Source organism: Pteropus medius, unplaced genomic scaffold (genome assembly GCF_902729225.1).
Source record: "Pteropus medius unplaced genomic scaffold, Ma_sr-lr_union100, whole genome shotgun sequence".
Lineage (NCBI taxonomy): Eukaryota > Metazoa > Chordata > Mammalia > Chiroptera > Pteropodidae > Pteropus > Pteropus medius.
In genome coordinates this window covers 11,186,304-11,198,414 of record NW_024346667.1, presented here as the reverse complement: position 1 = coordinate 11,198,414, position 12,111 = coordinate 11,186,304, and the positions used below count along the sequence as shown (strand labels likewise).

Sequence of the window (12,111 nt, the reverse complement as noted above, 5' to 3'; positions counted from 1 at the left end):
ACAAATAACACTCTGATGTAGACGAAACCCCTCACTGAAACCATTCTCCTTCTGCTTAGATCAAAAATGCAAGCTACATCTACTTTGTGTAAAATGTGATACATCACTTTAAAAAATGGAAAATTATTCTACTGGTTTCAACAAAATACGACCTCTCAAATAATGTACCATTTTATAAGTATTTAATCTTCAGGATAAATTCTGCTCTAGTCTGGTTAAGTAAACAATGGCTATCATAATATCTTCTTGTCTTCCATAACCAGAAGCAATTTTAAATTATAAAAAAATCTATGTTCTACCACTATCTTCTACCTTAAGGCTATAATTTTATTTACTCGGCACTTTCTATGATGGTTTGATACATGTCCTTGTTGTAGGCTGGAGTAATATTTCTGCAAATATCTGTTTTAACCAATTGAGCTGTATCAAAAAAGCATAATTTAAATATTCGTAGTCATCAAAAGCAAATTTCTGTTCCTCAAAACACTCCATTAAGAAAATGAAAAGACAAGATACGAACTGGAAGAAAATATTTACAAGATATATATCCATCAAATTCAGAACTTATATTCCAGTATAAAGAACTCTGATAATTCGATAAAACCAACAACATAATAAAGAATTGGCAAAATCTATGAACAGACATTTTACCAATGACGAAAAATGAATGGCAAATAAGCACATGAAAAGTAGCTCACACACTGTCAGAGAAATGCAAGTTAAAAATCACAATGAGATAACACTGCGCAACCACTAAAACTTAGGCTACAATTTAAAAGGCTGACAATACTGAGTGCTGAAAGCGTAGAGCAATTGGAATTCTTATATATTGCTAACAAGGAAGCGACATGGCATAGCCACTTTGGAAAACAGTTTGGCAGTTTCTTATTAAGATAATCATACATTTACCATTTGACCCGGCAATTCTATGCCTAGGTATTAATCCAAGAGGAAACATGTCCACACAAAGACTTATAAGCAAATGTTCTTAGCAGATTTAATCGTAACAGCTCCAAACTGGAAAGAACCCAAATATATCAACTGGCAAACAAATAAACAAATTGTAGTACACCCTTATAACGAATGACCACTCAGCAATAAAAAAGAACTACTAATACACATGACAACACAGATGAAATCTCAAAAATGTTTCCTTTATGCAGGGTGAAAGAAACCAGATACACAAGACTACAAACTATATTATTCCATTTCTTTAAGACTCAAAAAGGTATAACTTAGAAATTAGGTCAGTGGATGCTGAGGGGTGGAAGAAGGAAATTAAATGCAAAAGGGCAGAAGGAACCTTTCAGAGTGATGAAAATATCCTATATGATGTTTGTGCTGATGGTTACACATGTATACCTTTGTCAAATCTCATCAAATTATACATTTAAAACTGGTGAATTTTATTATGTCAATTTTACCTCAGTAGAGCTGACAAAAATATGTTCTGGCAAAAGTCTGAGGCATTTTCAAAATGCTCCATTACTTTAAGTAAAAGGATAAAAATGCTTTCTCTGAGAACTGAATGAAGCAATGGCGTTTATCCATCAACTCTATTTCTCTTATCACTTCATATAACCCATATATTAGGGAGAAAAAAAAAAATGACAACTGTTCAGAAGGTAACTAAAATATCTGGTGAAGAAGTCTGATCAGTCGGGAAGTTGGGATGGGGTGGGGGTCATAAGAATTAAAAATCTGGCCATCCAGCACCCTGGAAAGGAGCACCTAGCCTGTGTGCTCAAAACCACAGCAACTTTCCCTCCTTCCTCTCCCACAGACTCCCAAATCAGTCTAAGTTCAGTTCACACTGCCTCATTTCCTCCCTCTGTCCCCTTCTCTCTACTCATTACGTCTATTCTTTCTCAGACCCTCACAGCCCAACAGTCAGAACTGCTGCATAAAGATTACTATAAAATAACATTGTGGGTTTACTCTGATTAAAAGATAAATTCTTTTGTCATTTCCTTTATTTTCTATAAAGGAAGTAAAAATCATCAGTACCACATACATGATTTGCTTACTAACTCTTATTTAAGTTATTGTTTCCTTAAATGAAGTGCAAGAATCCTGATGTCTGTTAACATGCCCTTTCTCCATAGTTTCTGGCATTCAAGGACATGACAGACTAAAATATGAGTTAATTTTGTGTGATTTGTATCTCTACAAGTCTGACTGTAATAAAACCTATCCAAAGGGCATATCAATTTTTAAAAATCACCAGTAATATTATTACCTAGAGATAAAAATTTCTAACGTTCTGGTCTTTATTTTTCCTATCTATTACGTACAAAAAATGGATTTAGCATTGATTTAATACACAGAAACTGGTCAATTAGGCACCAAATTGAAAGGTAATAACGGGAACTCCAAAAGCAATAAATATACAATCCTTGCCTTCAAAGATGCTTATAAACTAAGAGGAAAAACAAACTTCAGGAAAATGAATTTGTGACGATGGTATATAGGCAAAACTCAGTGTCGATTCAGGAAAAAAAGTGTTCAGAGGGTGTGTCTCCCAAACTGGAGTAATACTATATTTATTCCCTTTTTTACACTTAATACAGTGTGCACATTTTTCCATATATTAAACAATTGCCTCTGGTCTCATCCATCTTCAAACCAACTTTCACAAAATTCTTTCATCCATCCATCCCTCCAGTCGACAAAAATTCCAGCTACTATTCTCTAGTGCACAGTACTTCCTGCCTCAAAAACTTGAAAGGCTTCTCAATGCCAGGTTCCCAGGCCCCAGGCATTGAGACTTTGATTCAGGTCAGGAATAGAGGCCAGGGAATCTGCAGATGGTGTGTAGCTCACACTTTGAGAAATGCTAGCCTAAAGCATAAGTGCCAACTGCTGAGCATAGCACTGAAGGCTCTCCCATGATCTAGTCCACAGCCTGCCCTCTGATTCATTTCTACATCCTACCTTCCCATGCTCCATGCTCCACACAAACAAACTCGACTACTTTCTGAATCTGCCTTGCTCACAATTTTCACTACCTGGAAATGCCGTTCACCCCAGGCATTTCTTATTCGGAATCTATTCAGACTTCAAATGCCAATTCTCTCCAACTCTTGCTTTGCCTACCCAGCCACAAATAAAACTGATGGCATCGTATTTATACTTCTTATGACACACGTACTTTCTCACTTGTATTAGATATTCTTCTCCATTATAAGGAAACTCCTGAGAACAGTATCCAAAGCCTCTGCAAACCCAAGGTGACAAGCAACTCTTGGCCCACGACGAGCACTCAAATTAGTGTTAGGGAATCAAATGGAGATACCAGTTGTTAGTCAAACACCTTGATCTTGTGTTATTATTCCCTTTCTTCCTTGCCTGCCTCTCCTTAGCTTCTTCCTTTGCTGTTGTTTTAAACTTAACAGTGATTACCCCTGGGGATGAAGAAACATTCCACATGGAATTCTACATGGCGTTCCATAATTTTGGATTTTTATGGAGAGAATATTAGTTTTGGAAGCAGAAAAATTCTTTTAATTTCAACATGACTGAGAAAGTGGCAGTGGGACCTGGTGGGAAAGTGCTGTCCTTTTCACTCTCAATAGTCTCTTCCTTATTCTCAACCTCATCATGGGAAATGGAACCTCCATAAACGAATCTGTCTTCTCAGTTACCTAGGGAAGCAATCAAATCCTGCCCTGTCCACCAAGCCCCATATACATACCAACGGAGCATCCTGAAATGCATCACTAGTGTTATTTTAGGTCTTTTATGCTACATTCACATGCCATTATAACAAAGAAGGATATCACGACCCTATGCTTAGGCAACATCTAGTGCACAGTACACATTACACAGCTCCAACTGTCTTCTAATTAAATGCTGTGTAAAATGTGCACATAAGAAATGTTTATAAGAAAACAGGGTAACTCACTGTAACCCCTCCATACACTGTAACATTAATCTTATATGTAAAAATAGACATATTAGAAGATCACTGCATACCTGTGGATTTTCCAAACGTTTTAAATACTCTTCAAATGAACCTTCTACAAACTGAAAAAAGGAAAAAAACGTCTATTAGGAATACATCAAAACAACAGTTAACCTCCCCACTGTGAATTACTGGGTTCTTACACAAACCTTGGATACATTAGTAATAATAAAAAATATATACATGTACATGTAATTTACTATGAAAATACATACAAATCATTAAGTAAAAGTCATCAACATACAAAAAAATTAAAGGAGGAAACATTTTCAGAAAAGGTTTCCTGGACAGGATCTGAGTGGGCGCAGGGACAATGTGGCACGTAGAAGCAATGAGAGCACTGTGTTGGAAAGACAGGAGCAACCTGGCCAGCAGGAACAGGGCAACTTTGTGGGGAGAGCAAAGTGAGAGAGAAAGTCAAGTGGACACCTGTTTATAGAGGGCCTTGAGCCCAGGCAGGACTTTCAGATGAGGGAGATGGCAATTCAAGGTCACTGCAGGTGATACTTTGAACAGAGAAATTACAAGATAAAAGCAGCACTTTAAGATTAAGTTGATAATGGCCAATGCATAGAAGAGAATTAAACAAAGACATACGTTAGCTAAGAAATATTAGTTTACTAATATAGATATGAATAGTCACTGTTTCTTGAATCACTTATACTAAAAACAGATAAGAATGCTCAAGATTTTGAAGAATCAAGATTTTTCTATCACAGCTTGCTTCATTCTTACCTTAACATAAAAACAAAATTGCATTTATTCAAGCTAGGTGATAACATCTTTTGTTTTTTTTAATAGCAACTGCACAAATTTAATTGAAAAAGCTCTAAAAGACATTTATCTGAAACAACAAATTGAATTTTATTTAAATTACAATCCCTATTTAGCAAAATATAATAAACTGAAAAACATTTCAGTTTTTAAAATGTCCCCAGTCTATAAAAATCTTTTAAAAGCCCATGGATTTTTTATGATTGAGATTCTTTTATAGATAATATACTGTCAACTTTCCAGAAATATTTTAAGTTTCAACACATATTTATAAATAAAATAGCTACATATTTTAAATATCCCATCAATCAGAGGCTACTGTTCTGTATTAGGTGATTATTTATAGACTTAAGGAAAAAAACTCAGAACCATTTAAAGTTGGAAGAGACCCAAGCAGTGTTCTGACACAAGCCTGCATCCAACATGATTCTTTCTAATCAGAAAGCATCCTTCTAGGCCCTGACTGAACATGGTACACCCCTCATCCCATGATAGCCTGGCCAATTCTGGCCAACAGAAAATGAAGGTGCTTCATTTTAAGGAAAGAGAAATTTAATCCCTTGGAACTTTCAACATCTGATCATACTTCCTAAGACTGTAAGAACTAAATAAATATATGCAAAGCACTTAAAACAATGCCTGGCACACAGGTGCTCAATCAACAGTAGCAATTTCCAATATTGTCAACACAGTTTTACCCTCTGTGGTCAATAATAAACTCACTCACTTGTAATTTTTTCAGATACTTAAAGACCACTACACTTATCCTCCTCTTCTCCATCATACCCTAATACTATTTACCTAGCCTTCACACTACCAGAGTTTTTTTTTGTAAGAAAAGTTTTCATATCCCCTGATCAGGCAGTTAAGTCTTCTTCCCGGGATATATTACTGTCCATCTTAGATCATGGCACCCAGAAAAATGTCACCAGTAATAATGTTTTACTTGAATACAAGAGCACCAACCCAAGAGCACGTCCAAACTAAGAACTATTTACCTACTAAATCTTAGAACTGAGTTATTTGCAAAGTGTCAATTTTCTTTTGGCAGTCAATAGGGGAAAATACCATTGAAAGTTGTCAGGTGACATAATTCTAAGTCATAAAACCAATAACTACCTAGTAAATCCTGTAAGGCTTTCAATGTAAAATAAAAATATGTCATCTTATTTTACAGCCTCCTACAGACTACTGAGAAAATTACAGTAAGATGTTATACAACATTCTATTAAATATTATTCATTATTTACATAATTGGTGTTCTGATATGATTCACAATAAACCCTGAAAATTAAAATTCTAAAAATGCCTTCTGATAAAAAGCTCCATATTAGCCATGCTCAGTATAGTTTTTATATTCACAGTTTGAAATTTTTTAAACTGGGAGTATAACCACAACACCCAATTCCCGGACCATGCCAGACACAACTCACTCTTAATGCACAAGAATTTTACCCAAATCATCCTTCTATCCTCCACATCTCAGTCTTATCCGTCATAGAAGCCTTCTAAATGTCTGAATAAATACCTCAAAATGACCTAAAAAATATCACAATTGAATACAATTGGATTTAAATTCAATAAAGCAGTTCTTTTTTAAAAGGGTGATTTTCATAATTTGCATTAAGATTCAGCCTGTGAAACTCCCTCTAGACCACTTCTAAATATTGTACTGTAAATGCAAGTCAAGACACTTTACATATTTAAAATTACAAATTACCGCTTCAAATTTCTCTCTGTTCTCTCGAAGATAGTGAATACAGGCCATTCTGACTTCAACATGGCGAGACTGAGAGTGCAATACCTAAAAAGAAAAAGCATTTTGTTAATATTTAAGCTGTAAAATTAACTTAAAACCAATAAACACATCGGTCTCGTCTCCGTCCACTTCCCATTCTATAACTCCTAGATCTTTATTCATTCCCACCTCTGCCTCTCACCACAAAGATGCCATGACACATACAACAGCAGTACTTAGGCAGATGTCATTCTATGAACAGTGCATTACCACTTCTCCTTTAGGTCACTGAAATCACACTCCTTTGAGGAAATCTCTGTAAACATAAGACATTTCTCTTGGCAAGTCCTCTACTTTAACTCTGCTCTTCACAAAGCAGAACAGAATTCTTGTTACTGGGTACTTAGCTTCAACCTATACATTTGAATTACTTGCCTTATATAGAAGTCTGAGTCCACTGTAGTTTCAGAAAAATTAAGGTATTCATTTTTAAATCTTTAGCTGTTGGGCTTACGTGACTCTTGAAAGAACATCCAAGTGAGGAGCACACAGGGTACAACCATGCTGCTGTGTGTTGTCACTCCAATAGCCTGGAAACTTGCTCTTACATCCCAAATCTTAAAGCACCTCCTGAAATAAGCCACACTGCAAAGATAAACCAAATCCTCTCACTTTGTAGCTGCTTCTATTCTTCAGTTAACTAATTCAACAAAAGGATAATTTATTGACCTTTTGTTTCTTACTAAAATTTCAAAGCTTTCATTTGAAACAAACTAATATCAAATGCTTAGGAGCCTCCAATACTTCCATGCTTAAAAGTTTAAAATTATTTCCTATTACTAGGTAAAAAACATGCTATTTACAATAACCACATCTCAAACTATTATCGAAGCCTCCTGAAAATTTATAATATAAAGCAGCTTTAGAGTTACAGCTTTGATATATCTGATGATAAGAGCCTGATATTCGAAGTATATAAGGAACTCATACAACAACAAAAAAAGGCAATCCAATCAAAAAATGGGCAGAGGACATGAAAAGACATTTCTCCAAAGACATACAGATAGCCAGCAGACATATGAAAAGATGCTCAACATGGCTTACCATTAGGTAGATGGAAATCAAAACTATAATGAGGTATTACTTCACAACTGTCAGAATGGCCATCATCAAAAAGACAAAAAATAAATGGTGGAATGGACATGGAGAAAAGGGAACTCTCATGCACTGCTGGTGGGACTACAAATTGGTGCAGCCGCTATAGAAAACAGTATGGACGTTCCTCAAAAAACTAAAAATAGAACTATCTTACAACCCAGTAATTCCACTTCTGGGTATTCATCTGAGGAAAACAATACACTAATTCTAAAAAATATATGCACCTCTATGTTCATTGCAGCATTACTATTTACAATAGCCAACTTATTAAAGCAACCTAGGAGTCCACTGATAAAAGGATAAAAATGTGGTGTGTATACACACATCCACAATGGAGTATTAAGCAGTAAAAGAGTAAAATTTTGCCATCTGCAACAACATGGATGTATCTAGAGTATTATGATACGAGATATGTCAGACAAAAACAAACGCTGTATGGTTTCACTTATAGGTGGAATCCAAAACAAAACGAATGAAGAAACAAAAACAGACTCATAGAAACAGAGACCAAAGGGATGGCTGCCAGAGGAGAGGGGGATGATGGGATGAGTAAAAAAGGTAAAGGGGAATATAGTCAACAACACTGTATAAGTTTACACAGTGATAGGTGATTGCTAGCATTAGTGGGGTGATCACATTGCATGGTATAAAAATGTCAAAATACTTAATTGGACACCCAAAACTAACATAACTAATATAATATTGTATACCAAATACTCTTAAACAAAAAAGAATTACAGCTCCAGCTGAGTGATTCTCTCATGTTCAGTGTGAGCAGAGAATTCAAGAAAAGGGAGGCTCCAGCTATACATTTACAGGTCTCTTTAAATAAATAACAGTCAAGGTTCATTTACACCCAAAGAACCAGAGACACAACTGTCTGGACAGCTGTTATGTCCCTTTACATTGAGATACACTGAAGATGCATTAGTTCTAGTGAGGTTAGCAATGAATTTGTTTTCAGTAAATTAGCTGGTTTTCAGCTTACCTCGGTGCACCTACATTGCTGTCCTAGGAACTATTAAGAAAGCATCCTTATACTGTAAGCTTCCAACACTAGGACTGTCCATATATAAAAACCACCACCACTCAATTCACCAATTCAACAAATGACAGTTAACAACACTTATTTCACAGAAGCTATGTTAAACACTATTATGAATTAAGATATTATTAGTTTGAATAAACTATACTGTCATCTGATAGGGCTTTCCTGCAGGTAGCAAAGTGAAACTAGTATTAATGCGATTTACCTAGAAACAGGTGGCAGACATAAGTGAATAAAGCTATTTTCCATCAAAAATAATGGTAGGCATATTTCTTGTTTTTTCTCCTTTTAATAAAAATTTTATTAGCACATGAAATCTGAATCTGTCACTCAAAAACAAAACTCGCAGCAACTTTCATAAAGTGTTGGGTGCTGGTGCTTTATAAAGCCAAGCAATGCAAAAAAAAGCGAGTTTACATGACAACTGTTTAAAAAGTATATTGTGCAAGTTTAAGACACTCAGGAAGAATTCAAATGGTATGACAATTATCTTGGCAAATTATCATACATATGAAAATAAGCTAGAAATAAGCTTTCCAATCTTTACTTGGGACAAGATAGTGATAAACACTGGGAAAGGCTGAGATACACCTCTTTAGCAAGTCCTCAAAGAGTGCCCTATTTTTAGCTCCAGAGCCAGCCACAAAGCTGATTCAGGTCAGGCCTTCTGCAGGCCCAAGGCCAGAAGTGTAAAAAGGGAAGGGCCTATCTAAATCAGGTAATTTGGAGGGTAAAGCTACACCTCTAATTCAAGTCTCCCCCACTCCCCCCCAAAGACTGCCATTTATATCATGTACTCAGACTACTTAGAAATGATAAATTATTTTGACAGTACTGGAGAAAGTGTTGGCAAAAAATTAAATCCTCTGTACATATTTTTAAAGGGCAGTCTGGGGGTTGGTGGCGTTACTTCCCTCTTCCCCCTACCCTGCCACACACACACCCCACACACTCTTCACCTTTGGCTGTGAAGGCTACACACGCTTAGTCCCTGTCTAATGAAGAATTGAGCTTACCCCAAAATTCATAGTATTAAGCTTTCTAAGTTCAGTATACTAAAAATCAATCACATAAAGGGGATATTCCCTTATGCCTAACTTAATACATTTTATTGTATGTTATTGCAATGGGATTTATGTGATGTTAGCAATGAGTTCTTAGTGTAACTAGCTCTTACCCCTTTATTCTTAAAAATAGAGATCTCACTACAATAATAGAGGCTTCTGAATAATCGAGTTCACCAACCATCTATGGCATGGAATACTGATATCAGATGTACATTTCTGCTTCAATATAAACTAGGATCTAGATAATCCAACTCAAAATAAGTGCCACACTTTCCTTATTTCTATTCATTTCTACCTCCTTATAAAACATTTGCTAGAGCTAACATATATAAACAGAGATTGAATTTACTTCCACCTCTTCCCTCTGCTGCTAGAGAGGTATTGGAGAAGTTATGCAAAAAGTGCAGATAGAGACTGAGTAGTAGGTAGTAGGATGGAGATCTGTAAAATTCATAAATGGGACAGACTGTTTACCTACTAATAGTAAAGGCTGGGGTGGGTAGGTGTGAACATATCCCATGGCAACATTGGAACATTCTAAATTTCTAAAAATTAGAGATATCTAATGAACTGAAAAAGGCAGAGTTTGATTTGGGGAGGTTTTAGAAGAATGTATGAATGACAATGCATGCACTATAATGCAAGGTTTGTACCAGTTAAGTCGATTTCTTGTTTTAAAAAAATAAAATTCATGGTACTGATGTGAAAATGAGGGCCTTTGGAAAATAAATGGCTGGTCTTTTGACGTTGAAAAAATGAGAACAGACTTCTCTACAAACGTTAATAAAACATTTACTCACAAATAGAAATTTTGAAAGCTATTTAGCATTCAAAAAAAGGTGAGAAACCCAGAAACAGAAAAAGACGGAGGGCAAGGGAGGAGTGGATCTTAATCCAAAGGAAAGCAAACTTGAAAGGTATGATATACACACCAGGGCAGTAATGTGCAACTTTATTCAACAATTTCAGCATCTATTTTTCAATATGGGACGGTTCTGGTGACGGCATACCTACCAATGATATGCTGTTATATAATACGGAAAAGCTCTTACAAAGAAAAGAATCAAAAACACTTTCCTAGTCAACTGTGTTAGAAAGTGATTTTGACCATTAACAGGGAAAAATTCGTTGAAGGCCTAAAGAAGCCCCAGTTATTATCCTCCACTAAAACACCAAACAGACCTTTTCTAAAAAGTAAATTATTTCTGGTATACCTACACTGCCTTGCAGAGCATAATAAAATGCGGGTCCTACTCAGAGACAATTCTTTTAAAAGTCTATATATTTTAAAGACTGCATTTCCCAAACTATACATTTTCTCCCTCTTGATTCAAGTGGACATCGGCGGGCTTGACTACTCCACATTCCAAAGTCCGGTAGCAGAAAAAATGTTCTACGAGTGAAAGTCTAGCAAACACCTCCTCTAGTAAACATTGAGTTTACTGGAGTGAATGCTGTGCTTATAAAACGAAACTAAGGTGAATGCGGAACAGAATGGAAAAATATCATTTCGCCAAGTCCCCGGCAATCGATCAAATGTACCGAAGCTCTCAGCAGGCCTCACAGGTTGTCCTCAACTCATTCCCTCCTCACCAGGAGGAACAACACCCAGTTAATTTACAGGTTTTTAAGTTTCGATTTACAGCTTCCAGAGCCGGGGCAGCGTCCCATTCCGGCGTTACAATGGGCGGCTGTGACGACAGCTGGGCCATGCGCAGCCCCGGACGTGGGCGGCCGGGGCAGCCGCCCGCCGCCGCTTTCCCACCCGGCCCCGCCGCCCTCGTCCCCCGCCCCATTACCTGCTCCGCCACCGCCCGGAAGAGGCACGACCCGTCCTTGGCCACCAGTTTCCGATACAAGCCCAGTTTCCGCAGATAGGCGTCCATGGGCGTCGCGTCCTCGCGGGGCTCCGAGAAGCCCTGGTCCCCGCCGTCGGGGGAGCCGACGGCCGCCTCCATGTTGCGGGTCCCTCTGCAGGCCAGGCGCGCCGCGGGCTAGCCCCACATGGCCGCGCCGCCGGCTCCTCAGCGCCCCGGCCTAGAACGAGCGGCGGCTCGGGCTCCGCGGACGGCAGGCGGTGACGGCGGCCCGAGGCAGCGGTCCGCGCTCTCCGCACGCATAGGGGAGCCCTGCCTAATGCATGGCCGTGCGCACGCGGCCGCCTCCCGAGGGACCACGCGCCCAGCCGACCGGGGGGGAATAAAACCCAGGAGAGAGAAGTCACTTTCCGGCGGCCTCGCTGCCTGGCTCAGGACCCGGACCGGGGGGTCGCCTTCCCAAGTTTCCTGGTCCCGACTGGGGTGAGGCGAGGAAACCTCCACCCTCCACGCGCGAGGCCGGCTCAGGTGAAGCGAGGCCTGAG

General features: G+C 38.1%; 1 protein-coding gene across 2 annotated transcripts in view; it reads right to left on the bottom strand.

The window, feature by feature from the left end:
* The window catches only part of OTUD4 (OTU deubiquitinase 4), a 40,534-nt gene extending 28,789 nt beyond the window's left edge, over positions 1-11,745 (bottom strand). Inside the window, exons 1-3 of one of the 2 annotated variants that reach the window (XM_039876044.1) lie at positions 11,549-11,745; positions 6,459-6,542; positions 3,976-4,026 (exon numbers count right to left, since the gene is read on the bottom strand). In XM_039876044.1, coding sequence (XP_039731978.1) covers positions 3,976-4,026; positions 6,459-6,542; positions 11,549-11,707 — 294 coding nt within the window. In that variant the 5' untranslated portion in view covers positions 11,708-11,745. Of the gene's footprint in view, positions 1-3,975; positions 4,027-6,458; positions 6,543-6,911; positions 7,014-11,548 lie in introns of those variants that run through there. The other variant, XM_039876045.1, reaches the window with a different exon arrangement.
* Between the last annotated feature and the right edge of the window lie 366 nt (positions 11,746-12,111).